At 61.0% G+C, this 27777-nt stretch overlaps 8 protein-coding genes across 8 annotated transcripts; all 8 read left to right on the plus strand.

The window, feature by feature from the left end:
* Positions 1–559: 559 nt before the first annotated feature.
* On the plus strand, positions 560–3889 carry LINJ_09_0590 (hypothetical protein, unknown function; the record flags this gene model as incomplete). Its single annotated transcript, XM_001463472.1, has 1 exon — positions 560–3889. The coding sequence occupies one exon, from the start codon at positions 560–562 to the stop codon at positions 3887–3889; it is 3330 nt and encodes a 1109-aa protein (XP_001463509.1).
* Positions 3890–5674: 1785 nt separating this feature from the next.
* Positions 5675–7432, plus strand: LINJ_09_0600 (conserved hypothetical protein; the record flags this gene model as incomplete). Its single annotated transcript, XM_001463480.1, has 1 exon — positions 5675–7432. One exon carries the CDS (start codon positions 5675–5677, stop codon positions 7430–7432), a length of 1758 nt encoding a protein of 585 aa, XP_001463517.1.
* A 1053-nt stretch (positions 7433–8485) lies between these two features.
* LINJ_09_0610 (hypothetical protein, unknown function) lies at positions 8486–9274 on the plus strand (the record flags this gene model as incomplete). Its single annotated transcript, XM_001463481.1, has 1 exon — positions 8486–9274. The coding sequence occupies one exon, from the start codon at positions 8486–8488 to the stop codon at positions 9272–9274; it is 789 nt and encodes a 262-aa protein (XP_001463518.1).
* Positions 9275–10197: 923 nt separating this feature from the next.
* On the plus strand, positions 10198–11667 carry LINJ_09_0620 (conserved hypothetical protein; the record flags this gene model as incomplete). Its single annotated transcript, XM_001463482.1, has 1 exon — positions 10198–11667. The coding sequence occupies one exon, from the start codon at positions 10198–10200 to the stop codon at positions 11665–11667; it is 1470 nt and encodes a 489-aa protein (XP_001463519.1).
* A 3386-nt stretch (positions 11668–15053) lies between these two features.
* On the plus strand, positions 15054–15911 carry LINJ_09_0630 (surface antigen-like protein; the record flags this gene model as incomplete). Its single annotated transcript, XM_001463483.1, has 1 exon — positions 15054–15911. The coding sequence occupies one exon, from the start codon at positions 15054–15056 to the stop codon at positions 15909–15911; it is 858 nt and encodes a 285-aa protein (XP_001463520.1).
* A 2474-nt stretch (positions 15912–18385) lies between these two features.
* LINJ_09_0640 (putative ATP-dependent DNA helicase) lies at positions 18386–21376 on the plus strand (the record flags this gene model as incomplete). The annotated part of the gene is made up of 1 exon (XM_001463484.1): positions 18386–21376. The coding sequence occupies one exon, from the start codon at positions 18386–18388 to the stop codon at positions 21374–21376; it is 2991 nt and encodes a 996-aa protein (XP_001463521.1).
* Positions 21377–22339: 963 nt separating this feature from the next.
* On the plus strand, positions 22340–23347 carry LINJ_09_0650 (putative cyclin 1; the record flags this gene model as incomplete). The annotated part of the gene is made up of 1 exon (XM_001463485.1): positions 22340–23347. One exon carries the CDS (start codon positions 22340–22342, stop codon positions 23345–23347), a length of 1008 nt encoding a protein of 335 aa, XP_001463522.1.
* Positions 23348–24136: 789 nt separating this feature from the next.
* On the plus strand, positions 24137–27049 carry LINJ_09_0660 (conserved hypothetical protein; the record flags this gene model as incomplete). The annotated part of the gene is made up of 1 exon (XM_001463486.1): positions 24137–27049. The coding sequence occupies one exon, from the start codon at positions 24137–24139 to the stop codon at positions 27047–27049; it is 2913 nt and encodes a 970-aa protein (XP_001463523.1).
* Positions 27050–27777: the final 728 nt, after the last annotated feature.

The following is a 27777-nucleotide window of genomic DNA, read 5'->3' on the forward strand; positions in this document are numbered from 1 at the left end:
TGTCGTGTGTGCGTTCAGCCACGGTTTGCCGGCTGTGCACCCCCACCCTACCCCCCGCACACACACACAAACCTCCCCCTCCCTCTCGCGCTCTCTTTGGCAGACCGGCTGCCCTGACCGAGCATCGCTGCATCGACCCACAACAAGGACCACCATCCACCCCACCCCACCCCACCCCCTCTTCCCGCACGTGCGACAAGGTCACTGAAGTAGCGTTCCGGCGAACCACAAAGGCGACGATACCAGCCAACAAAGGAAAAGAGCAAGACAAAGAGCGGCGTGGAGACCGCAAGCCGCGCAGGAGTGCCACCGCATCCCGCCCATCCACCTTTCCGCTACTCCAGGTGTTAGTGCGTTGTCTGCGTGTATCGCGAGGAGGAACGGCGAGAAAAGGGGCGCGCGCTTGGCCGGTCTGTGCACACACACACACACACACACATATATATATATATATATATCGCCATCTTCCCGTTCCTTTTCTGTTCGAAGACTGCGGGGCACGTCCTTCTCTCTCCACCCCGCTCTGCTGCCTCACCACGGTTGCCCCTGCTTCCTGCAAATGGCCTCTCCAACGCACAGCCATGCGTCGAACACAGGCAGTCGACGTCACCACACGCCACTGTTGCAGGAGCGCAGCAACTCTTTGACTCGCCGGCAGGAGATGCTGAAGCTCCAAAACGGTCAGTCGTCCACCCTGCACTACTCCGCATCACCGCAGCAAGAGGGGGCGGACGCGGATGCGGCTATGCCGGGCACCGTCGTCGTGTGCGGTGTGCGCTCCGCGTTCCCGCTCATCCCGCTGGCCGACGAGGCGCTAATCGCAAGCTGCAGTGCGGTGCTCGAGACACCGTCGCCGCAGTGTTCGCCTAGCTCGCTGCGCGGTGTACCGTGTCTGCGCCGTCCGTCGTCGCCGACCGCGGCCACCCTCTTCCAGCGCCAGGACTCCGGCACCGGCATCGGCGGCGATGGGCCTTGCATCGGCAACGGCACCAACGCCGCCGGATTGCCGCCTGCCCTACGCACGCGCAATCGTGCAGCCCACGACGCCACTGGAAGGCCGCCACGGGTGCGTCCATACGACGGACAAGAGCAGCTGGCAGAGTTCGATGCGGAAGCTGGCGTTGAGGAGGACCGCCTCAGTTGGGGGCTGGAGGAGGACGATGGATGCGAGGCAGAGGACGCAAGGTCCGCCAGCACCAACGCCGCATCGCCGCACGAGAGCAATGGGCGCAGCAGTGGGGAAAGTGCAGAGCGTTCCGACGTCGCCGTTGAGGTCATTCAACCGCTTGTCGCGTCCAGCGAAGAGGCATCACCCCCATCCTGCACGAAGCGCGCTCCCCCACCCTCGCAGGTGGTAACGGCGTGCATCGACGCGCACCCCATCACGGAAACAGCCAAGGCTCACACACCACAAGCACGTCACTTAACTTATAATAGCGACAGCAGTCTGGACTGGCTCGGCGACGACCAGACCGCAAGCGAGGAGGTTCGCCCGCGCGACAGCCGCTACCCGACGCAAGAGTCGCTTGAGAACCACAGTGACGACTGCGAGGGTCGGCGTGCGTCGCAGTCGGCGGGCCAACCTCCAGCTCGCAGCTGCCACGCGCAGCTCGAACAGGCAACCGTATCTCCTCCATGTGCACCGACTACGCCGACGACTCATCGGCAGAGTGTCCAGACCACGGATGCCGAGGCATCTGTGATGAAGACGAATGCGGCAAGCTCCACCTTAGCCGCGCAGCTGCTCGCGAAGACGGAGGGGCGCCGCAGCTCCCCCGGTGCGGGAAAAGAGACGCTCGTTGTGCAGGGTGAAGTCATGCCAGGCGTCCTGCAGACGGTTGGCCCACGTATGATGTCGGCGTCCTCGGATGACCGTTCCCGGAACCAGCGTGCTGGTAAGGGCAGCATCCACGTTCGTGCGGCAGAGGTAGAAGCGGCGCATTCAGCTTCCTGGCAGACGCAGGGGCCGCAGGTGATCTCCGCCTCCGAGACGTGTCGTGCGAGTCGACAGGCCGTGGAGTCTGTCGACCCGTGGTACACCGACGCCGATCAGCAGCCGAGCCTGCTTCAAACGGTAAGCTCGTGCAACCTCTTGGGCTCGGCTACGGATCTGTCGGGGGCGAACTCGCGGCGCAAAATCTACGGATCCATGGTCGAGTACCACTCCAGCACGCCCGTCCAGGCAGAAGAGACGACGACCGTCAGCCAGGCTTCTCCCACAACAGCGGCAGAGGACAGCGCTGATCAGCTACAATCCCGATGCGCCGGTGCTGCCCTGCCGCCTCGCTCGCCGGTTGACGAGAGTGCCTCAAAACGTCGTTCCCTCCTCGCCTCTCGGCCCTCATCTCGCACGGGCACCAGCGACGTCGAGGAGGACTACGACGGCCATTCGTCGCAGGCAAGGCGAGCAGACCCTAAGGGGGCGACGGAGAGCATGGTGGCGGGTGCAGGTGACTGCCGCTGGGGCGAGGTGGATGAGGTGCCTCCGATGCAGCAGCCGCACACGCGCAAGGGCGAACTCCACGATGAGGGTGGCAAGGATGATATCAACGCGATGAACGGCAGAAAAGACGAAAGCGAGGAACACCCCCAGCAGCAGCGCCCAGCGGAAGAGGAGCACGCTGTAGGAGCCGCAGCTGCGAGAGGAAGCGACGGCGAGCATGGACTTGTGCTGCAGTATCGCCCGCAGGTGCAGGTGAGCGCTCTGGAAGCGCATCAGATTCGTTCTTCTCGTGCCACCGCGCGCGAAAGCAACAGTGAAATCCATCAAGATGAGTCCATCGACGTCCACGAGGAGAACGAGGATAGCACGGAGTACATCAGCTGCTACGACGTGGCCTGCCAGACATCACAGCATCTGCTGATGTCGGTGCGAGAAGAGTGGCAGGGGCGTGCGCAAAGCCGGCAAGGTGCGAGTGGCGAGGGCGACGTCAGCAAGATCGGCCCACTGGACCCTCACTACGTTGGTTCGAACCGGTGGATGTGCGCTGCCGGGGTTTGCCCACAGTGCCATCCCAAGCGGCGGGTGAGGGGGAGCAGCAGTGGTTTCGGAGGGCTTAGCAAGCCGACGTGGCCACTAGCCCCGCGCAGCACCTTGGGGTACAGCGCTCCACCTCGCTCTGTCCCGTTGCAGAGGCCCCAGGGGCCAGCGAGAGCGGCTACTGCAGGCCGCGACGCACGCCTCCCGCCGCTGGGGTCGTCCTTAAGCGCATCGACACGCGCGCACCCCCAACTCCCGCCTGCGTCGTCGTGCCAGCAGCGCGCTCAAAGGGCACCGTCTGCACGGCAGCACAGCAGCACGTATGCGAGCAGTAGCAGCAGCGCTGGCCGTCACTACCGCCGCGACCGCTACTCGCCTACAGTCACCTCCTACCAGGGTGGATACTGCTTCACGCGCGAGTGGGACGCACAGCAGCAGCAGCGGCAGTGTCGGCTGCGTGAACTGCAGATGGAGCAGAGAGCCCGCCGCGGGGGCACCGGGGCGGCATACACGTCCTTGCTGTTGCTGACAAGCCATGACATGCGGTCGAGGGAGCGGGCCGCCGGTAAGGAGCCCAGAACCTATCGCTACTGCAACCTGGAGTCGCAGCAGATGATGGTGCACACGGGGGTCGGCCGCGCAGATTTAGAACTAGAGAGCTACAACGACACGCTACACGGAGCCCCTCTCATCGAGGCGCAGGAAGAAGACAATGACGGTGCGGTGAAAGCGATCGAGGCCTGGAAAGATCGTGAGGTCAGCGAGCAGACACAGCTGCGTTATCCGGCGGCCGCAGTTGTTTCCGCCGCAGGCAGCAGCAACGCCGCCACCAACCCCAGCCCCCGCTCCCACGCACGCCCGGCCGCCAGCGGCTCAGCCAAAGCGAGTCGGTTGTGCGTACTGTGCTGAACTGCTTGACCGTGCTACCACCCCCGTATCTTGGGAGGAGGCGCTGGCCCCTCCCCCTCTCCATGTCCTCTCGCCCGCCGCCATCTCATACCAGACAAGCTCACCCCGCTTTTCTCTCGCTCGTGCGTGCGTGTGCAAGCAAGAGAATAAACGGGTTGCACGGCGGTGGCCGGTGATTTGTTTGGACGGAGATGCATGTACGTTATCGGCAAGGAAGGTGGTGACCCTTCCACGTGGCAGTCATGTGGCAAGCTCATCTAGCTGTATGTATATGTGTATGTGTTTGTTCTTATTTTTTTTCTCTGCAACTCGTCTTCTCCCCTCCCATCTTTCTCCCGCCCCTCTCTCTTGGGAAGTCTGTCGCGCGGAGCTGCACACGTGCACAACACGCATGCGCGGTGGTCACTGCGCCCGATGTCGGTGCTTCTCTACGCATGTACATTAGTATTGTCGTTGCTGCTCTCTTTCTCCTCTAACGATAAAGATGGAGTGAAGATGAGTGGGCGACTTATCCATTAGATGGCACNTAGAAAACCGAAAGAACAAAAACATTATGAAAAAGCCGACAGGCGAAGATACGCAGACGTACTGGTTCCTCACACATGGTCATGAGCGCGCGCCAGACCCNATGTGTGCTTCTTGTTTGGTGAGGGAAGGGAGGGCGTGTGCGCATAACGCGCCGCGAGGAGAGCGACCCTCTCTCTCTCTTCCCCACCCCCTCTTCTTCCCGCCGCCTCCCTCCGCCCTTATACTTGCAACCCTCGGGACGACGACGGCGTGGTGCCCTCCTGACTCTCCATGTCCTCTTTGTGTATATAAAAGGCATATCAATATCTATATACGTCTATGTATGTGTGTCTGTGTGTGTGTGTGTGTGTAGGGGGGGTGACGTATCTTGTCCGTGATGGAGCATGAGCGACGGACGCCACAGCGGCGCTGCAGGTGGCGACAACGCGGAAGATCTGAATAGCGCTGTCAGAGAGCCAGAGGTAGCAATCATGTCTCATGTGGAGCGCTGAGAGCACGCCGTCATGAGGGCAAGGCGCAGCGGAGGAAGAGGGGAGGAGACGCGGTGGCGTTCGCAGCTGCCGTCGGTGGTGCATTCATGCACAACCACATTGACCAAAGACGGCGAGACTTCCTCTGTCGCCCCCACACGGCGGTGGCTGCCGTCGCGCTCCGGTTGCCCGTCCGCGCGCCCGCCCTCTGTCTCATATCATCTGTCAATCGTGTAGCCACACAGCTGCCCTGCTCTCATTCCCTCCCGCCCCCCCCCGCGACACAGACCTCACATGGGGACGCCCATAACGACACGTTTGCTGCAGTTCGTGTCGCCCACGCTGCTGCGCGTGAGTCTCTCCTCTCCAACTCTCTCCACTGCCTCCCATCAACGTCTCCTTCTCGACCTTCTTCTATGTGGTCCTTACCATGGCCCCATGCCCTGATTCTGTGGGCGCGTGTGTATCGTGCCCCCTGTGCGATGGAAGTGCCCCGCATGAACACCAGCAACAGGAAAACAAGCGTGTCTTGTTGTGGTTGATCGCTGCTTCGAGGAAGACAACGGAGCTCGACTGTGTGTGTTGGTGTGTCGACGCAGGAGGAGGTACCCTTATTAGATCTCGTTCTCCGCATTGTCTCCACACAGAGAGAGGCGTGGGCCAGGGGTGGATGTAGTTGGGGAAGAAGGATGTGTATAGCCCAGTTTCATATCAGGCATCCTCGCCGTCTCGCCTGCGCCGACAGCACATCAACGAATAATTGGCAACACCGCCACTGTTGGCAGCCATGAAGCCCACAGACGCCGGCACTGACAACAACACACACGCAGCATCGGTATTTGACTGGGCTGAGCGAGAGATGCACCTGGTCGTCTCTCTCGAGGCCTTCCTGCATGCCTGGGCGGAGGGGGATCGAGAATGCGGCAGAGCGAAGGCGGCGTCATCTGCGGCTACAGAAGCGGCGGTTTCCCGAGAGGATGAGCGGCATCATCAAGCCGGTGCACATCCTAATCCAATTCTCTGTGCGAGTGGCCTGGATGCGGCGTCGCTCGCAACCGCTCGAATCGAGTCAGCCCCGTCCACGTCCACCTTGGCCAACGAGTATCTCGCCGCGCTACCTCCTCGCCTTCCAGCCCCTCCTCCACGCAGCTTTAGACCCAATGAGATGATGCCTGGGGTCTACCTCGGGTCGTGGAGCGACATTGGCACCGATATACTCGAACTAGCACGACGTCTTCGTAGTGTGTCGACCGGCACGCACGAGTCCTCATCGTGCACCGCCTCTCGCTCGTCGCAGCGCCTTGTGCTACTCGTGCGCGCCTGCCCAGTGAAGGGGGTAGTTGCGCCGCGACTGGAGCTGCGCGTGACGCGGCGCCTTCGCCTCTCCACAGAAAAAGTGGCCCCTGTGCCCTCTACCAAGGCTGCTGCAGCAGGCGGGCTGCAGCAGCCGTCACAACGGCCACCCGCCATGCACAGCCGGAAGCTCCCCGGAGCGGCCACAACGGCGGCGCCGGCCGACGAGGACGTCGTGGTGGCGCAGATGCCACTCAGTGAGGTGTACAAGCGTGTGTGTGCGGCGGTGCCAACGACGAAGGCGGACCCGGTCTCTGACGCCAGCGTCATCTGCGCAGAAGCCACGGCTTCCAGCAAAGGGGAGAATTATTACACCTCAGGCTCTATCGCCGGCGCCTCCTCAAGCACCACAACCTCGGGTGTCAGCACAGTTGCCAGGTGGCTCTGTCCAGACTCACCGCTCATATCGCCGTCGCGGAGTGCTTCACCGGCTAGCTCAACAGCCGCTGACGTCCCGTCCGGCTGCACGTCGGCGGACTGGCATGTTTTTGTGCGAGCAATGCAGGGTGTGTTGACAGAGGAGGCATCGGCGCACACACCGGCGGGCGCCGCATTGAATAATGAAGAGATAGCCGAGACTGCCGAAGCGGAGCGCCACCCTTGCTCAGCGGCGACGACGGAGCTGCGCTACTGGCGCCTCACTCTGCCAATTCTCGACTCCCCTGGAACTCGCCTGCTGCACTATACCCCCATGACGAGTCTAATCATGCGCGCTGCACTGACACTGGAGGAGCACCCGCAGGGACGTGCGTGGCTGCAAGGTCAGCAGCAGCGGCGGGAGGTGGTCAACAACAATACCCCTGCAGACGGCAGCCATGCTATGGTGGACTTTGCCAGCGAAGGTGGCGCGTGTGGGGAAGTCGGTGCTTGCGCCACCGAAGCGAGAGTCTTTCCATGCGTGGCTGTGCACTGCCAGGCCGGCAAGTCACGCTCTGTCACCTTCGTGGCCGCCTTCCTCATGCAAGAATGGATGTGGTGGTACCGTGGGTGCTATCCGCCGAATACTGCAGGTGCGGGCACTAGGACAGCAGAGCAGCAGAAGGAACAACGTGGTCGGCAAGGCAGCATCGCGCGGCGCCTCGTCGACACCGTCTTGTCGTACCTGCGCCGTCGGCGCCTGTGCATCGGCATCAACCTCGGCTTTGACACGCAGCTGTGGGAGATGATGTGCGGTTTTGTGCGGAGTCTCTGACCGGGCACGTGTAGAGTCGAAAGAAGCCCGAAGATGCGCAGCCATGTGGCACCGCATTGCGACAACCCTGCTGGCCGGCCGGTACCTGTGAGTAGGCGTAAATAGACGTGTGTGTGTGTGTGTGTGTGTGTGTGTGTGTGTGTGTGTGTGTGTGTGTGTGTGTGTGTGTGTGTTTGCCTTCATGCGCATCAGGCTCTCAGCTGCTGCGCATAGCACCTCACAGCACTGGAAACGAAAGAAAACTTTCTGCCACTGAAGCAGCCAGCGGAGCGGTGGGGAAGGGGGAAGTGGCGAAGGGGATTCAGTGAAAGGCGACTCGAGCAGACCGCAGGGGGTCGGGGAAGGTGCTGAACCGTGAAAGGCGGTGGCATGCGCGTGCCGCCCTTCGCCTCACCCGTTAGCTGCCTTGGGTAGGTTGGCGGTCACGGCAGAGACGGAAGTGATGGGGGGAGGGGGAGGTCGGGATCTGACGGCGAAGTCGCTGCGCCGACGTCGTTGTGGCAGCCCCTCAGCCCTGCCCATGTCTTCTCCCCTACTCACCCCATCCTCTAGAGTTCACAAGCCCAAAAGGAAACACAATAGCCGTGGACAACTCAGGCCTCGGGCGCTGGCCGAAGGTGGGGGAGAGACCCGGGCGTTTCGTCTTGTGCTCTCTCTCTCTGTACATGCACGTACACGTACTCTGCCCTCTCGTCATCGATGGTTCTAATCCGCCCTGTTGTCCCCTACCCCTCTCCCTCTCCCTCTCCCTCTCCCCTGACGCGCGCACACGTGTCCATGCCGCCTCATTCTTTAGCCTCCTCTTTGGCTGCGCCTTTTCTGTATCAGTGCTTTTCCCGGGCGTGCCACATCACACGAGCAGCGCCTCCACCGCTTCCGCAACGGGACGTGGCAAACCCGCGCGCAAAGACGCACGGACGCCGCCACTCGCATGGTACGTGTTGCTTCGTTGCCGCCTGTCTTCCCCCAGAGGCGTTCTTTTCCACTTGCTGCTGCTGCTGTGGTGCAACTCCCCTTGCCCGGCCTGCCTGCAACATCCTAAAGCTGCGCACAATGCCGCCCGCGCACATCTTCATTGCCCGCCACAGCGAGCGGGTAGACCACATGAACCGCGAGTTCGCCAAGACCTACAGCCGCCCGCACGACTCTCCCATCACCGAAAACGGCGTCGTCCTGGCGGAAAAACTCGGCGAGTACCTGGTCCGCCACTACCGTGTCGACCCCGCCGATGTTGTCGTTATAACCTCTCCCCTGCTGCGCTGCGTTCAGACCTCGAATGCAATCGTGACCGGCGCCCTCCGCGCCGCGGCGGCGAGCGCGAAGGTCGACACGATTCCTGTGTATCTTGAGCCGGCCATCATGGAAGGCCCGTACTGGATGTTCGTGGACATGTGCAACAACCCATCCGTCGTGGAGCCGAACGGCGGCCCCTTCCACTGCCCAGAGCCCGTGTACAACGATGCAGCGTTCCACCGCGCCAGCACCTCGCCACACGTGCAGCTGCAGAATCCGTTCCCTTTGCACCCGCCTCCGGTCTTCACAGTGAAGGACAACAAGCTTGTCGACTCGAGCTTTCCAGAGCGGTGCGCGCAAGCCTCTAAGAGGCTGCTGGCTGTCCCAGAGCTGGATGGCAAGACGGTGGTGCTCGTGGCGCACGGCGAGACAGTGCTGCGTGCACTGCATGCGATGAAGAACACGGAGATAGACGCGGAATTCCACAGCCCGCCCTATACGGGGCTCGTGCACGTCACGTGCGAGTGCAGCGGGGCAGAGACGCGGGTGTCGGTGGAGTATGAACCCTTTGCGACACCGCATCTCCCTGCGGAACCGATGGAGTCGTAGCGAAGGAAGAAACGAGGAAGGTGTTGACGTTGGTGCAGGCGCCACGTAGCCACGGCACCCTCTTCCTGCCCACGAGCAGACCTGGACAGCAGTCATCACCAGACATCGGTGTTGTCTGCGTGCATCGCTTTTTGCTTTCTTCTATGTATCTGCCTGTGCGTGCATGCCTGCGTCTGCGCGTGGCAGCGGAGAAGGGAAGGGGGAGGGAGGAGGAGGCCAGACACCCACACCCTATCCCCTGCCAGTGCCGAGCCTCCCCTCTGGTGGGGGGCACGGGTTGAGGCAGGGGACGCGCTCAGGTCACTGAGTTGGTGCCTTGTGCTGCGGCAGGTCCCGTGGGTGCGGTGGGAGGGGGGAGGGGGAGGGTCGAGTGGCGGTTGCGCTCCTATTCGATGGCAGGATAACGGACGCGTTGGGCAGGAAAACGAAATCGCTTTCTGTGCATCATGAGCCCCCACCCTCCTCCTTCTCCTTTCTTTCTTCTCCGCACGAAAGTTCCTTCCACGTGTGTTCGTGTGTGTTCTTGTAGAGAACGAGCGAGTGAGAGAGAGAGAGAGAGCGACACTGCGGCATCCAAACAGAGAACTGCCCGGCATCGGCACACGGGGTGCCGGCGACACCGCTGTCATGGACAAGAATTGGGGAGAAACTTTGAACAACGCCGCAGCAGGAGTGAAGGGTGCACACGGCCATGTGCGCTACCTCATTTGCCCCCCCCTCCCCTCAACCCCAATCCCAACCTCCGCCGCTCCTTCCCTCACTCCCAAGTTTCCGCAGCCACCCTCCCACAGCGCTGGCCCTAAAAGCATAACAGCACCGAGGCAGACGCACGCGAGAGGTCGATCTTTCATATTGGCTGCCTCGTTGTTTGTTGTTGTTGATCTCACCCGCTCCTTTATCTTTCCTTATCGCTCTCTGCTCCCATGAGCGCGTCACCTTCCTCCTCGTCCACGGCCGCCGCCTCCGCCAGCCCGCAGGGCACCGTCGAAGTCCTTCTCTGTGACGGCTGTCGTTGCCCTATTGGTTCGCTGTGGGATGTGCTGCCGGCGGAGGAGGCGGTTCCTGTGTGGAGGGAGCAGGTGTACAGCTACGAGCTGGACCTTTTCGCCAATGGATCGCCGCCGATACAGGCGTACAGCGCCACGAACCCGAGCGCGCGGCGGTTTGATCTACTGCGCTTGGCTCCGCATGTGACACTGCGTCTGGCCTCAACGCCTAGTGGCGAAGCTCCACCACCCGGTGCAGATGCTTTTCGCTCGTGTAACGCCGATACTTCGACCACCGCCGCCTCGGTCCTCGATGCACAAAAGTGTGAAGGACCAGTGCAGGTCGAGGAGGTCTCCACAACGCATGCGCAACCGGCGGATGCGACAGGGACGCGCGGTGCCGCCTCCACCACGCTTCACGCGCCGTCTTTTGTGGAGTGCAACACGACCGTTTACTCCACTGAACACTCCTTCTTCGCCGGCTATGCGTGGTGCTTCTGCAACTGCAGCAACTGCGGCGCCTTCCTGGGGTGGGGCTTTGCCGCGGTGGATCGCCTGCGCGCCGCGCGACGCCTTCATCGGGGCAGCAAGAGCGGCGGCGTGTCAGAGAACGGTGATGTCGGCCGGGCACGCAAGAAGGGGGCGCGCCAGGAGGAAGAGGTGAGAAAAGCCGAGACGGACACTGCCACAGCCGCAGCTGCGGGCGACAGTCAACCTGCCGAATCAAGTTCCCCGCCCGTAGCACCGAGTGCCCCCCGGGATCAGCGCCAGCAACGGCCACGTGGAGAGGGCGATGGCTGCAGAAGCGGCGCACGCGCTAGTGATCTCGCGCCGCCAGATGACTCCGACGACAGCAGTGATGAAGGCACGTCTATGACGACCACCACTGACAGCAACGACGGCGACGACAGCAGCGCCATCGGCGGTGCTCGAGGTGGTGGGCAAGAGCACACAAACACCGGCGTAACACCCGACTTCATTGGCATCATCATTACCCATTGCACCGGCGATCCAGACTATCCGATAGCGTCCCTCATGCGCGATGTCGAGTGGCGTGCCGCGCGGCAACGACGCCGCAAGCGAGTTGAAGCCCTGACACGCCGCCTGTCCCTCCTCCTCCCACAGATGAGGGACAGCTACCGCGCGCACGAAATTTACCACGACTATCACGCCATGGAGCAGCTGCTTTACGCCGCACCGCTTCTCCCACTGCAGGAGGCATCAGATGGATTCGCGACCGCGGTAACCGCACTCCTGTCCGATGTGGACGAGGACGGGGTGCCGATCTGCATGCACGACACGGTGGAGGCAGCACGCATCGCCGTAGCGAGGCAGATGGACAGCGAAAACTGCAGTGGTGTAAGCGGGCACAGCAGCAGCGGGCACGAGGGAAACAATCCCTCGTAGTCATTGTCCACGACTACCAGCACCCGCTCTCTGCACGTGTGTGGAGCCGGTGAGTGAGTGTGTGTGTGTGTGTGTGTGTGTGTTTTTCTCTGTCGGCTCTCGCTGCCTTTGCATACGTGAGGCACATACGCACCGAACGACCCCATGAGAGGGAAGAGGAGGACGGCTCTGAAGAGCACATTCTCGGCACTTCATCCATATGTCCTCTCTCCCATTCAATGGGGAGTTCTTCTGCGCACTTCGCGTGGGCCCCCATCGCAGCATCACCGAGACTACAAGAGGGGCGCATCAGCGAAGAAACCCTTCGCTTTCTGTCCACCTCTCGCCTCTCATTTCACCGTCAGCTCCTCCCTCTCCTGCACAAAGGGAGCACACGCACATACATGGATGCGCGCGCGCTATCATGCCTGCTACCGTACACCCACCGTCACAGATTCCAGCCACGCTGGAGAGGTGGACGATGGAGAAGAGGAGAAGGAGAGGCGGGATGTCATTCTACGTGAAGTCAGCAAGGAAACGCGCGCGCTCTTTGCCTCGCCAGCAAGGATCGTCCTTGTCCGACTCCCTCTCCCGTCACTGCGGTGTGCGCGTGCCGTGCTGCCTCCTCGGGTTGGCGGAGAAGCGGGGGGTGGAGTACGTGTGTGAGGCGCGAAAGGGCACTCAAGCAAATGCGAGAGCGGCCGTCGTCGTGGCGGTGGCGGTGCTGGAACGAACAAGCGGTAGCGGCACGGCCCCACGCATGTTTGTGTGCGGACGTCGCTGTATGCTAAGATCGAGGACGTGCACAGGACGCCAGATGAAGAAAGCGCATGGAATGGGGCAGACTTCGAAGCATATACGTGTAAAGAGGTGATGTGAACGAAGACGGGGCAGTGCTTCTGCCGGCGTTGATCCGGCAGATCCTTCTTCATACCGCCCTCCCTTCGAGCTTTCCGTGTGTTTGCCTTGCATCCCGTACCCGATCCCCCTCCCAAAGTCGGCGATTTTGTTTCAAAACTCTTCGCGCTTGCTCAGTATGCGGACATGTGTGCAAGACTGCTTTCTCTCTTTAGTGGTAGTGGTAGTGGGGGGGGAGGGAAGAGGCTGAGGAGGGGGGTGTACGCGCCGCCGTGCTTCCCCCACACACGCATACAGAGAGACCTTGCTCTCTCTCTATCCGTGCCTCCATCAATGCGCGTGTGTCTGTCTCACCAACTGCACAGCAACACCTCACTGGAGAGGGAGGATAGAGCAGCGCAGGCACACACCGATGGAAAAGAAGCCAGCTCGTGCGTTCTCTCTGTCTCGCTCGCTTCGTTTGCTGTGTTCGTTGTATTGCGCGTGCCTGCACTCAGGCATGCATGTATTCTCTGCGTGTGTGGAGGACGGGGGAAGGTCAGACATGCGCCTCGCCCACTTTTGAAGTGCTGTGTAGTGATGAATGCTGATGCATGGCACACCCTGCACGAAATACGCACAAGGAGCGGCACGACCGACACACGAGGTCCGCGATGGAGGGGTAAACGTGAAGGAGATGGACGTTTGTGGCGACAAGCACAAAAAAAAAACACGCATGCACACACTTGCAAATCAACACGAAAAGCGCGGAAAAGGTGTAGTTGGTGAAGGGCCCGGAGCCCATAGCAAGATGGGCTTCCTCTCCTCAGAGCTCTTTTCATGGTGCCTGCATTGAATGCGTAACGTTGAGCGGCACGACAGATCCAATAGAAAAGGAGGTCTCGGATCTGTACGCCAGTGAATGTGTGGGTAGACGTATGCCTCCGCCATCACCTCACTGCCCACTCTCCCCCTCGCTAACAACGATGGTGGCGAAGACGATCTCTCTTCTTGACGCTCTCGCTTCATCTCTCTGGTGTCTCTTTTTTCTTCATCTCGTTATGGGTGGCGGGGGGGGGGTCTCTGCCCCTGCTGATGCTTCCGCTGCACATATGCACAATATACATACACACGAACTCACGTGCGCGCACGCGCTCCAACTCGCCCGTCTTCTCTACGGCCAACAACTGTGTGTGTGTGTGTGTGTGTGTGTCTATTATTACAGACGTTCTTGATTCTCTGTTACCTCGACTCTACATCACATTTCTCACACTCTCTCCTTCCTGTGTGCGTGGAACTCTCCTCATTTCTGACACGTCTTCGCTTGGTACCCTGAACGAGACACACAAACACGTCCGAACACATCTGTCGACTTGTTCATGTGCTCCTCTGCCTCTCTCACTCCCCGTAATCACCATCTCATCGCCTTGTGTGTGTGTGCGTGCGTCGTCTAGCCGTTGCTGTCCGTTCGAAGGAGCACAAACGGGCATTTTCGTGTATCATCACGGCTCGGTACCCGAACCCGACCACCATCACCACCGCCACCGCCCCTGCCTTCTTCCGCCTCGCTGCGCATGGGTGCGTGTCAGTGTTACCCGTAGCTCTCTCTCTCTCCACCTGCTTCTTCTTCATCGGGCCTACGACGCATTATTATTATTAAGACGAGAGTGCGAAAAAGGAAAGCGTCACATCGTCGGTACATTGATATCCGGTGCAGCATACCACATCTATATATATAGAGATACATAAGATACGTAGTAATATATATATATATACTTACAAAAGAGTTTCATTTGTATTTTTTTTCTCTTTTCTACGTATCCATTCGGCGCAACGCCCCCCCCCACTCCTCCTCCTCCTCCTCCTCCTCCTCCCCCCCCTCCTCCTCGCCCAATCCTCTTTGCGCACGGCTTTTGCTGGAGCGTTTGTGCGTTTCGCGTGTGTGTGTGTGTGTGTGTCTTGGGGGAAGGGCTCTTGGTCTCCGTTGTTGCTGGTGTGTCTCTGCGTGCGTCCATCCATCCATCCATCCCCTCACCCTCACCTTACCCCCTATTCTGTTTGTTCGCTCTCCCATCTATCTCTTACATTTTCCATCTGGTTTCTTCCTTTTCCCCCTTCCGTCCCCCTCTCTCCCCTTTCTTACTCCATTTCTCTGTGTGTGTGTGTGTGTGTGTGCGACGCGCGCACATCTTATCCTTTTTGTGTCATTGTACTTTATTACGTCTTTGTGCTGATCTTATCACCCCACTGTGTGCCGGCGGCGTCGTCCTCTCGCCTCGTCGTCCTGCTGCCGTTGCCGCTCACCTTCGGCTCTGCTGCGCTTTCTTCCACACGTCTGCATGCGTGCGTTTGTTCCCGAACCTCCTGCTCGGTCGTTTCCCCTCAAAGAGGAATAGACCCACACATACATCTATATAGAGGGAAAGGTTGAGAAGGCCACCACCTACCACCACCGTCCTCCTCGCCTTTCGAAGTGATCGCTGTTTCGCTGGTACCCCCACCCCACCCCCTCCCTCGTCTTCTATAAACGAAAGAAGGTGAAGACAGGGAAGCTTATCGAAATCATAGGCATGGCCCAGCAAGCTCGTCGTCTGAGCATGGCCGCGCTGATGGCCTTTGTCGTGTACGTCTTGCTCCTCGCCGGTGGCGTCACGCGTGCGGCTCTCACGGCAGCGCAAAACTCCATCACCGCCGAGTTTCTGCGGTCCTTCGCGGTCTCGATACCTGGCCTGGCGAGTGTGTGGACAGGGGATGATTGGTGCACTTGGCCGTACGTCAGCTGCAATGCCGACACGAACATCACAGTTATCATCGACAATGCTGGGTTCACCGGCAGCCTTCCAGAACTGAATGTGGCGGGCGACAGCGCCAATATCGCGGTCACTGAGATTTCCTTGACGAACATGGACATCGGGGGCGGGTTCAAGAACAGCTGGGGCGGCCTCAAGAAGGTGCGGGTTCTCAACTTCACGAACACCAACCTGTTTGGTACCATTCCCGCGAGCTGGAACGCGATGCGCTCGCTGCAGACGGTCATCCTGAAAAATTCCAGCGCGTGCGGCAGCCTGCCGAGGTGGACGCTGACATCGCTGAAGAACATTGACGTGTCGAACAACCTGCTGCGCGGTTCGATGCCGGACACGCTGGGCTACATCGCCGGCCTGCAGAATGTCAGCCTCGTGGGCAACAACTTCTGCGGCTGCAGCCCGCCGTCCTGGGTGTCCCGGGTACTCACCAGCGCACTCTTCCAGGCGATGGGCTCAGCACCCTACAAGCCTAACTGCAGGGCCCCCATCAACTGCGGCTCCGAAGGTGCCAAGTGCTCCCGCGACCCTCCACAGTACCGCGACGCCGCCGCCGCGCCATTACGTGTGGTGGTGGCCGTGTTGACTCTGGTCCTAGCTCTCGTGTGCAACTTTTCCGTGTAGGCGAACGCACCGCGACAACGATAGCGCCGGGCATTTTCCTCCTTCCCTCCTCCCCTTCTTCCACATCACCAACCCCCTTCGCCCGCACCCTCACCGCAATGCTGCGTGCAGAAAGCCCTCGCCCTGTCTGGGGGAGGGGGGGAGGCACATGGATGAAGACGGAGAGAACATTGCGAACAGAAAAAGTGCAGATGGCTGAGAGTGCCAACTGGTAGGGCTCTCACACACACACACACATACCAAACAAAAGACATTCCTACCTCCTTTTCCCTTTTTTCTATTATTATTATTTTATCTCGCTTCCTTTGTTGTGGCCATTCTCATCCTCCTTCCTCCCACCACCACCACCTTCTTCGATTGAGTGCGCATCCGTTTCCGCGCGTGTTCCTCTATGTCTCTCCTCCCCCTCTCTCAATTCCTCGCGGACGTTTTTCTTTTCACCGCCCCCTCCTTGCTATCGTTTATTCCCCATTGTTTATGGTCTGTCTCTGTGTGTGTGCGTGTAGCTGTCCTTCCTATCTTGTTGTTTGTTGCTAGCGCGGCTCTGGCTGTTCCTGCGCGCCTGTCCTTTTATTGTGTGTGTGGGGGAGGGCGAGGGGCTGACATCCTCTTGCTTGTGATCATTGTCCTTCGTACTCGTTTTGTTTTTCCTTTCTTCAGTCTTGTGTGTGTGTGTGTGTGTGGCTGTGTGCTCTGTCCTTTTTTCTTTCGGTAGAGGGGCGGCGTACGGCGAGCGTGAGCTTGCGGTGCGCTGAAGAGGGTGCAGGGGTGCGATCCGAGCCCCCTGTCGCTGACGCGCGCTGGGTGGTCCATGCGTACACGCACTCTCCACTCACGCATACCTACACACTGATGAGCGCAGCGACTAGCAACGCACACATATACCGAGAGAGAGAGAGATAAGGACGCCTACACACGCACCTTCGCCTTGTTTCCCCGGCGTCTTCTAACGGCCGACACCCCCTAACGCCCAAACAATCGTAAATACATCCTTGTGCAGCACTGTGGAGGGCATAACGATGACGATGTAGGTGTGTCGTCCGCGCGTATCTCTGTGTGCCGCCCCCTATGCCGGCATTATGTGTCGTCGTCGTCTTGTTACTTCTTCCTTCCGCTTCTTTCCCGACTCCTCCTCCTCTTGGTCCTTCCCCCCCCATCCCTCCTTTTTCCTTCATGTCTACCTGTAACACAGACACGTGCGCTGAACCGCGTCCCCTGCCCCACCCACTCGCCCGCGCATGTTCACGCATAGGGAAGCTGCGGTGTGGATGAGCCGTAGAATTCAGAAAAGGAAAAAAAGGTTCATGCAAGAAGAGCCTCAACAACGCTACTCAAACGGTAGAGCGGGTACGCGCACGCATGCGTCGCCAATGTGTCTCTGTGTGTGTGTGTGTGTGTGTGTGCATATGCGTTTTTCATGCGGGTAGTAACGTAGCGCTGCTGCTGCTACCAGCGTTGACTGTGTAGCCAGGTCGTCCGCCTGTTCTTCGAGCACTACTTCTCGCCCTCCCCTCCTCGTCCTCGTTGTATGAACTGACGCCACAACACCGCCTGTGATGTCCGCAAAGGAATGCCGCACATATACACACACACGCACATATATACATATGGGCATACACATCCATATACGCGTTCACATATATATATATATACATATACGTGCGAGCGGGGGCTTGGCGTCCGCTCCGCCGACACCAGACCACAAGAGATCTTTATAGATCGACACAACTGCTTCTCCTCCCACACCACTGCCACCCCCGCACAACCTCTGCCTCACCCCTCCCCTTCTTGATTGTTTCTTGCATGAACCTACACAGTGTGGGCTCCGCTCATCAGAGACCTCCTTCCTACTCGAAGTATCGGATCCGTTCAAGTGTGTGTCTGTGTGCGAGAGAGCGGGTGTATTCTTTTCGCACGTCGCACACCCGTAGAGTGGGATAGACGCAGAATCGAAAGATAAGCCTGCCATGCAGGAAGTTCGCAATGCTCTCGTCGCCGTCAGTGAAGGCTCTGGAAGTGGCCGCGGAAGCAGCTCGCAGCCCAGCTCCTACTCGATTCAGGCCTCGCTGGCCGCTCCGCTTCAGCGTGCCGGACACGCGCCTCGCACCTCCTTCACCTACACCTCGCGACCGTTGTCGAAGGGCGAAAGCACAGGCGGAGCGGCGACGAATCCCTCGGTCAGTGCCATTGCCCCCCATCACCCCACTGCCGCGCTCCCGGCAGTGGGCCCCGCTAAGCTAGTCGAGTCCACCTCTGCTTCTGCCACGGTGGCGGGGTCAGCGAGCGTGTTGGATGTATCGGTAACGCAGGAAGCCGGTGTCGTGCGGCAATCCGCCACGAATCTCCATAACGAAGGCCACGGCGCGCCATTACCCCTCCCTCCCGCCTCGCTGTCCCCGCCACCGCTCCTGCCATTATCGTCGCCATCCCCGTCGTCGGCAGCCCCCCTTGCCTGCTGCGCCGCGCTGTCACGGATGGACGAGTCACAAATACGCGCTGCCACGTACCCGGCGGGCGCCGCGCTGATACTGCAGGCTGGCGCCGGCAGCGGAAAGACCCAGACGATGGCGGCACGCATCGCCTACCTCCTCCAGAGCGGTGTGCCGGGACACTCCATCCTCGGCATCTGCTTCACGCGTCAAGCAGCGGAGACGCTGCGGGAGCGGGTGCGGTCTACCCTTCCTCCCACGCTCACCCGCGAGGCGCACGCCTTGAAGCTCAAGACGTTTCACGCCTTCGGGCTCGAGTGCTTGCGGCGCTTTGGTGCCCTCCAGTCCGACACGCACGTCCTCGATGCGCGGCAGCAGTACGAACTTGCCCGCCGTGTTGTCGACACGTACGCGCAACGTGAAAAGAGCAGCGAGGCCGTGACGGACCTGGTCGACTACGTGAATCGGGTAAAGACGATGAAGGTGCCGCCGATTCCTCAGTCGGACCCTGCCCTGCAGGATGCATACCTCTTCCCCTACTACCAAAAGGCTCTGCATGAGGAGCGCAACGCCGTGGACTTTGGAGACTTGCAGCAGATGTTTTACGACCTGATCCGACCCGTCCCCGTCACCGCATTCGCAGCCTCGCAAGGGTGCGGCGGGGGGCTGGACGAGCAGCAGCCCTCACAGGGCGAACACCAACCCCAGCAACAGCAGCAACAGGGAAAGATGGTCCCATCCGATGTGTGCACCGCGCTGCGTGCCGAGTACACACACTTCGTCGTCGACGAGTTCCAGGACTTCAACGAGATTCAGGTGGAGCTGCTGGCGCTGCTGGCCGGCGACGCGTGTCGCGTGACCTGCGTGGGAGACCCCAATCAGTGCATCTACACGTGGCGCGGCGCCATGCCAAACGTCTTCGGGGTGTGGAAGAAGCGCTTTCCTCAGACAGCAATGCTGACGCTGGCGATGAACTACCGCAGCGACGGGCCCATTGTGGAAGCGGCCAATCGCGTGGTGAAGGCAACGCAGATGGCACACCACCATCGCGAGGAGCGCGCCGTGACGCTCGTGCAGTGTGCCAGCGAGGATGATGAGCTGCAGGCGGTGCCACTGGTGATCAACCACGTGCTACGCCGTCGAGATGCCCACCTCGGCTACGGTGACATCGCCATTCTCTGTCGCTCCCGTCGGCGGGTGCAACTCTACTGCGATGTGCTGCAGTCGCAGCGCATTCCAGTGCGGCAGCTGAAGGGGATGTCGGTTGACCATCTCGCAAGCATGCGCTCGCTGCTTGCGTTTCTGCGACTGTGTGTGTCACCGCATGGCCCGGAAGGTGACGCAAATGTGCGCACAGTCCTGAATACCGCCCCGCTGCATCGGCTATCGGCCGGGGCGGCCAAGAAATTCTTCCTGTCGCTTGACTCAGTCTGTCAGGCGCGGCGCGCGATGGAAGCGGCGCGGATACGGTTGTGGCGCCACACCATCCACGTGGATAACGGCAGCGAGGTTGGCGCAGATAACGGAGGCGCGCAGGGGTCGCGAAGTGAGGGCTTACAGCCCGGCGCTGCGTGTACCTCGGTCATCAGCGGTGGTTGCCCCGCCGTCGCCACGCCTGGAGTCCACCCCGAGTCGTACTCCTTCTTTGCTGTTTTGCAGGAGCTCGTGTACCACAACTTTTCCCATGAGCTCTTCCCCAAGCTGGAGGTGTCCAAAAAGAACCAGAAGAACATCCGCAGCGTGGTGCGCATCGTGGTGCATGCCAGGGAGCTGCTTGCGCAGCCGTCTTGCGACGTCGAGCAAGTCCTTCGATACGTCCTGCGCGAAGGTGGATACGAGGGCGAAAGCATGGCCGCGGTAGCAGCTCGCACGTCCACCCCCTCAGCAGCCACGAGGGGGACGAAGCGAGCGCGTAACTCCGCCGCCGGTTGGGGTAGTGACCGCTGTGCAGACGAGGCGTCCGGGCGAAGCAGCGCTTCGGCGTACCAGCCTCGCGTTGGCGCCCTTCTCATGGAGCAATGCGCCTCGCAGCACAATCAACGGCAGCAGCGCTATACCTCCTCCTCCGCCGCCGCCTCCTGCAGCAGCGCCGGTGGAGGCGGCGGTAGGTGGGATCGGTGGCGCCATGGCAGCCGGCGGTCAGGTGCCGCATCCGGCAGTGACGGCGTCGTCGATGAGGACGTTTTGCCCCCCGAGGAGGAGGCGGCGGTGTGGCAGGAGCAGCGCATGAACCTGTCCGAGTTGGTGCTGCACACGTACCACTCCGTGCGGGAGGCGCTGGAGCGTGAGGTGGCGCATGAGCTAGAGAAGGAAGGCGGCGGTGGTGAGGGTAGAGGGGAGGAGGCGTCGTCGCGGTCTCGCCCGTCCCAGGCTAGCGGCAACCACAGCAACAGTCGAACGCAACTGTTTTCCAAGGCGACTGCTGCCGACGACTCGGTCAGCAACTTCAGTGCCGGGAGCACCACCACGACTATGACGGTCATGCAGGCTCTGCGCCCACCCGCCGTGGTGCTGCATCGCGTGCTGGACGAGTTTGTGTCGCTCGTGTCCTCGGACGACTACGGCCCCATGCGGGAGATCGGGAACGCGGACGATGCTGCAGGAGCAGCCGCGGGGGCGGGCACCGCTGGTAACAGCGGCCGCCTCCCTACCAGTACCTCGCCACACTGGATCGGGCAGGTCACTGTCGGCACTGTGCACCGCGCGAAGGGCATGGAGTGGCCGGCGGTGCTGCTGCCCGGGTGCTGGGTCGGCGAGTACCCGGTGCGGCCACGCGAAGAAGAAAAACGCGTCTTTTACGTGGGCATGAGTCGAGCCATGAAGCACCTTGTGTGCTTCACCGCAGCAACGCGCGAGTGCAGGTCTGGCAGCGGTCAGGCGGCAACCACGGCAAGCGTGATCGACCTGCCCGCGCAGCACACACAAAGCGGAACGCTGGAGCCGACGCCGTACCTGGCTGCCCTCGGCGACAAGCTGGAGCGGGTCAACTACGCCGACCTCAAGACAGCGTATCTGAAGGAGCAAGGGTGCCTGTAATATTCGCCAAGAGCCGGGCGGAAGGAGGGAAAAGGGGGGAGGGGTAACGCGTGGGGACCGGACTGCAGCGAGAGGGACCCAACGAGCAAAACAATAACATTTTTCAGGTGGAGGAGAGCGAGTGGCCGGCGGCGCACACGCTCAGCCCCCTCCGGCCGCGTCGCTGCAGGCCCCACACCCCTCTCATCCCTTCTCCGTCTGTTGCGGGAGCTACTGGATACACTTTAGGCGTTCGGTGCGCATTGTCTTTTTGTTTTTCACTCGTCATCTACGTTGCAAGCAACGCGAGTTAGTCCTGACGAGGTGCTCGAGCTGGTCGTCGTCCATCATCCTTGCCGCCATCATCACTTTTTCGGCTGACAATGTGCCGCTCCCAGCGTGTCTCTGTGTGTGTGTGTGTGTGTGTGTGTGTGTGTGCCTGTGTGGCCTCTTCACGTCGTCACCGCCTCCGCAAAAAAAAAAGAAAAAAACTCTCGCGACTTCATCGCCAGTGCGCACTTTCCCCTACACCTCTCCCCCCGCTCCTCTGTAGGGCCACTCGCACCACCCAGCAACAGAGCATCAGGGTGCGCTCGTATTATTCGTTACGGTCGTCATCTTTTACATCCCGGCGTTCGCGTGGATTGTCTCTCTGTTTGCAAATAAGTTAACGCGACGACACCCATCCTCTCCACCGATCTCGCACCACCGCGCGCGCACCCACGCACACGCACAGAGGCATACGATCAGCGTAGAGCTGGCGCACAGCAGTCGATTCGCACACAGCGACGGCAGCGGCATCATCGTTGCCTCTCTCCCCCCGTGTGTATATACATATATATATATATATATATGTATATTCGTGTGTTGTTAAACACAAGTACGTACAGAAAGCGCTCCCTCCCCCCGTTACCACCTCTGACGTGCCCACCCTGCTCGCACACTCGCTCGACAACTTGAGAACTGCACAAGAAGGAAGGAGGCATGGGCGCGCCGCACTTGAATTCCATTCGCGCCTGCTTGGCCGGCTCCGGCCACGACGCCTTCAGTGAGCCTGTCACGATCGACCACCTCCTCTCACTCGTGGCGACACCCAAGACCGGGGTGGTGAGTGTCGCCTACGTTGGTACCGCCACCTACGACCTCGCAGAGAGCCAGGCGGAGCAGACATCCCTGCTACTGCAACGTGGCTGGACGGTTCGACCGATCCAAGTTGCTGACCCTGCCGTGAAGGCGGTCAACGACGGCGATGCGCATTTTATTCAAACCGCGGCCGATATTGTACTCGTCTCGGGCGGCAACACACTCTACGCGGTGCGGCGGTGGGAAGAAACGGGGCTCGCGCGGCTGCTCAAGGACGCTGCGGCGCGCCAGGTCGTTATGGCGGGCGGCAGTGCCGGTGCGATCTGCTGGTTCACCTCGGGCCACAGCGACTCCGCAGACCCCGCAACGTACCTGCAGCCGTCGTTGAAGAGGGCGGCACTGAAGATGGGCCTGATCCCGCAAGATCAGATCTCCAAGACCGAGGCAGAACTCGCGGATCTCAGCACCTCCTGGTCCTACATCCGCGTGCGTGGCCTCAACATTCTGCCGGGGATGCTGTGCCCCCACTTTGATGTAACTCAAGGCAACGGCGTACGACGTGAGGAGGACTTCACCAAGATGCTGAAGCGGCACCCAACCGAGCGGGGCATCGGCGTGGATCACTGGGCGCTGCTCATCCTGAAGGGCGACGGCACGTACGAGAGTGCCGCGCTGCCGGGCAAGACCCGCGTCACGACCCCAGGCAATACCTCGCCCACTTCAACGGTGCCGGGCATCTTTGTCCTGGATGTGGTGGACGGTGCTGTCCAGCGACGCCGCGTGCCCACGACGGGGCAGCTGTCGGATGTCCTGCGAGAGCCGGCGGGGCCAGTGGTGCTGGATCCGTTTGAGCGTTTCCACGCCATGGAAAACCCGACGTCGTCGTCCGGGTCTTTGATGCAGCGCTGAGCTGCGTGGGTGCACGCCAGTCCCGGCGACACTGTCTCAGCCTTTTGCCACAGCCCTGGTGACTGGTTGTTCGAGCGAAGCACATGGACGGGAGCGACCGCTCAGAGAGAGAGAGAGAGGGAGAGAAGCACAACAGGTGATGCAAGCCAGAATATATGTCAGACCTTTCCCACACATATACATACATACGCACGTACATATCCCGCACACCGCTGCCTCCCTCCCTGCCTCTCGCTCTCTCTCCTCTCCCACGCAGGCATACACGCGAAGGTGCGGAGAGGGAGAGAGGCACGAGGAGGGTCACGGAGGCACCGCTGTCGCTTACTTTGTTTTGTCTTTGGGTGTGTGTCTGTGTGTGTGTGCACGTGTGTATAAGCTCGAAACGCCCCGACAGATACCCGCACAACAGCCACAACACAGCAGGGCGGCAGAGGAAAACAATAAGGGATCTTGGGTATATCGACGGAAAAAAAAAGAAAGAAACATGTGTGCGCCGATGCGCTGTCGAGCATGTGGCACGATCTGTGCTTGGAACTTCACCGTGACGGCTCTCTCTCTCTCAGCCGCCTCCCCCTCCCCTCCACCTCCTTTGCTGAAACACACACACACACACTTTTCGAACATCTTCGTTGGGTCGCCGTGTCTGCCTGCCCGCGCGGCATCGGGGTCCTGCAGAGAAGACGACAGCCGCACATCCACCGTGGGCGAGCTGCACTGCCCCTCTTTTGATTTGTCTTTCCCGCTACTACCACACAAGCCAGCCGATACGTACAGGCACGCACCGTATAAATGCTGCCGTATGCGATGGCCAGGCGGGGCAAGCACTCCTCGACCTCTTCTGAGGAGACGCAAGTGCACGCAGAGGCGGGGGCTGACGCCTCCGCTCGTCTCCCCGCGGCGGCGCCGACGCTGCGTCAGCGGCGAGCAAAGGCCGATGATGCGTCAGCTGCACACAGCAGCAGCGCGGCGGCAGCAGCCTCAGGGGCGCCAGCGCCAGCGAATACCAATACAAGCGCAGCGGCTGGCCCTTCCTCCCACCCTACAGTCGCATCGAGTCCGTCCTGCGTCATTCTCTTCGGCTTCGGTCTCATCGGCGCCTTCTTCCTCTCGATTCTGATAAGCTTCCTGCTGGTGCAACTGTACGTCGTGGACGGGCCCGATGTTCAGAGGACCTTTGTCCATCTGGAGATGGCCGGCAAGGGGCGCGAGTGGTTCCCTGTGTGGATGTCGAACTTCCTTATCAGCATTGTGACGGCGAGCAGAGCCGGTGACGAGGACAGCGCAGTCGTGGGCGGCAGTCTCGGTGTGCCCCCCGATCAACGCCGTAGCCCCGCCCCACCGCCGCTGACAGGGACCAGAAGCGGCCCGCCACCAGCGCCACAAGGCACCGCGTCCGACGCAGTGTCGGCCGCCGCTGCGCAAAATTCGACCCCTGCAGCACAGTCATCGTCGTCAACGCGCCTCCACTGCTACACCCTTGAGGCATATAGTGAGACCTTTCTGCAACCGCACCGCGAGTCGGCGGCGCCGCCTCTGTTCAGCTGCGGCACACGCGTTGTCGATCTGCGGTCGGAAGAGCGGCGAGAAGTGCTCGCGGCATGTCAGGCAGGCAGCGGCGCGGAGCCACTCCGTGACGGTTCGGCGGATCCGAATCGTGAGGGTGGCAGCCTGCTCCCAACGCTGCGGGTGGTTCTCACGCCGCAAGAGGTGCAGTGGCACTTGGTCGTGCAACCGGCTAACGTGGTCTCGCAGCGCATTCCGCTCAGCCGCGTGAACGACGACTACTGCGACTGCCTGGACGGGACAGACGAGTTGCTGACGAACGCCTGCTCCATGTCTGGCCCTCTCACCCCCGCAGTCGGCACACGCTGGAAGTCATACCTCGTCTCAAACCAGCCGCTGCGTCTGTGGGAAACCGACGACGTGATTGCGCAGGAGGACGCCGAGGCATGCGGCTACCCGCTGCAGCCGCGGAAGCGCGGCGACGTTGGGGATCGTCTCTACGTTTCCAGCGGCCCAGTGCTTCCATTTGTGTGCATCTGTGGTACAGCACGCCAGCTGCTCGCACCGTCACTCGTCGGCGACGGCATTGTGGACTGCTGTGCGGCAGAGGATGAAGTTGTGCTTCAGGGCACCCCATACGGCGGCGCTTCGCCGCACCGCCTCAGTGATGATCCTAAGGTGGTGGAGGCGAACAACCGTGCTCTGGAAGCGACGCGCGCGGCGATGATAATGCAGTGGAAACAGCGCAGAGCGAGTGCGGCACAGTACACAACCGCCACGCCGTCCCTGTATGAAGACAAGCTGTACCCGTATCACACCTCTGCCCGCGCAATGCTGGTGGACAAGGGGTACTACTCCCTCTACACCTCACTCGAAGTGCAGCAAGAGAAGCAGGCGGCCGCGGCCGTGCTCGAGCGCATATACGCAGACGGCCACCGCATCCAACGCCGTCGCGTGCAGAAAGGTTGGGACCGACTGGGCCGTCACCTTGTCGGCAACCGCACAAAGTTGCAGCTGCAGCTCTCGAACGTTACCCGTGAGCTGGAGTCGCTAGAGGAGTACGTGCGCTACCGCATGGACGAGGCTCGCACCAACGATCCACTCGCAGCCGGGGTGTCGGTGCAACAGCTGCAACACCACGCACGCCTCGTGCATATGCACGAAGCTCTCAACTCGGAGATTCAGCACATCTCCCTCACCACCCTGCATCGCGCCTACGGAGACCACTACGAGTACTATCCGCTGGTGCGGCGCATCATGCAACTGGAAGCCAGCCATCTCGTGGACTCCAGAACCCCGACTACCTTGGACGACGCGACGGCGCAGCAGCGGAGAGAGCGGATTATCACACCGACAGAGGTGGAGCGGATGAACACCGCGGCCTACGCGGCCCAACAGCCAGCGCCGCCTCTCCATGTCGACAACATCTCCGTAAGCGATTACGGACTGGAGGTGATGCGGCAGACCTTCGTCGCGCAGCGCTTTGGCAGCCGCGAGGCACCGCTCGTAGCGCAGCGGCTTGGCCTCCTGCCGAACAACAACATCTCCGCCTACACGCCGGGTGTGTTCAATCGCACCACAAGCCCGTTCCAGCGAGCCCCGGTGATCCCGACAGGCTCCTGGCAGCCTTATCAAAGCCATCGTGATGGACGGGTTATGGTGATCGCGGATCCGGCGGGGGATGTCCACCTGGCCCGCCGCGCGTGCGTGAGACCAGCCTCGACGCTGTTCCGCGGTGGTGGCCGCATGCAGTGGCCCACGCGGCACCCCGAGGCACCGCCAATGCTGAGCGTCTCCAACGCGATGGAGGCGAAGAAGACCGCCAAAGACAAACTCAAGGCGGCCTCGGCAGGTGAGACGGCGAAGGTCTCGCAGGTGTACACCCCTTACCACACCAACATGCCGTCAGTCTTCGCGGTGGACGTGTACACAGGCGACATCCGCTGCGAACATGATCCTCCGCTAACGTCGTCGCAGCACCGCACACGTGGCGCCGGACGTGACGAGGATACGCCGCGGAGCCGTGCACAGAGCGTGAAAACTCATGTCACATATCTTTGCGACACCAAGGACAGTATTCTCCACTGGGCAAGTAACGGCAAGTGCTTGCAGGAGGTGGTGGTCGGCACGCCGAGTGCGTGTACGGGCTGGGCTTGGAAGGTGGCGACGGAGCGGATGAAGGAAGTTGGGAAAGCTTGAAATGCCTGAGAACGGACGACTGACCCCGCGGCATGCTCACCCTATATCGTGCGATTGCGCGTCTCGATCGCCACCGCCACACAAGCATTCCAACATGTACATCTGCGACTCTCCAGTAACTGAGCTTGCATTCTTTTTTCGACCGTGTACCGCCATGCTCACGGAGGAGGGTCTTCGAGGCGGACGGCCTACCTCTCTTGCTCCCCTCCCTTCCCCCACTCCACTCCATCTTTCTCATGGCTGCATCGGCGTCGCGCCTTTTTTGTTTTGAATCTCTTCCCTGATGATGCCAGGCCACCTCAGCGCGCGTGGTATCTCAGAGTCCCGTACCCACTCGTTCTGGGGAATCCACGCGCCTCTGCAGCCTGCCCTCCGGTGCTCGCGACGGGCGCGCGGTGCTGGCGGACAGGTGTGTCTGGGCTGGCGCTCTGCCGAAGAGACCTGCGGCCATGAGGATCGTGTTTGTCCCAGCCCACTACAAATTGCGTCGACTACTCAACCAGGATGCGCATCCCACCTACTGCTTTTCTGCTGCTCTGGTGCGTTGCGATGATGTTCGCAGTCACCCAGGGCCCACACTGTGCTGCGTGCCGCGGCGTTGCAGTGGGCTGAGCGGCGCCAAACGGTGTTCGCCAGCCTTGTTCCTTGGCATCGCCGCGGTGCCACAGAGGTGGATGCGGCTGTGGCTGTGTATACTTGCACAGCTGCTGGGCCTGTGCATGGTGGAG

The sequence above is a fragment of the Leishmania infantum genome, chromosome 9 (assembly GCF_000002875.2).
Source record: "Leishmania infantum JPCM5 genome chromosome 9".
In the NCBI taxonomy this organism is placed as follows: domain Eukaryota; phylum Euglenozoa; class Kinetoplastea; order Trypanosomatida; family Trypanosomatidae; genus Leishmania; species Leishmania infantum.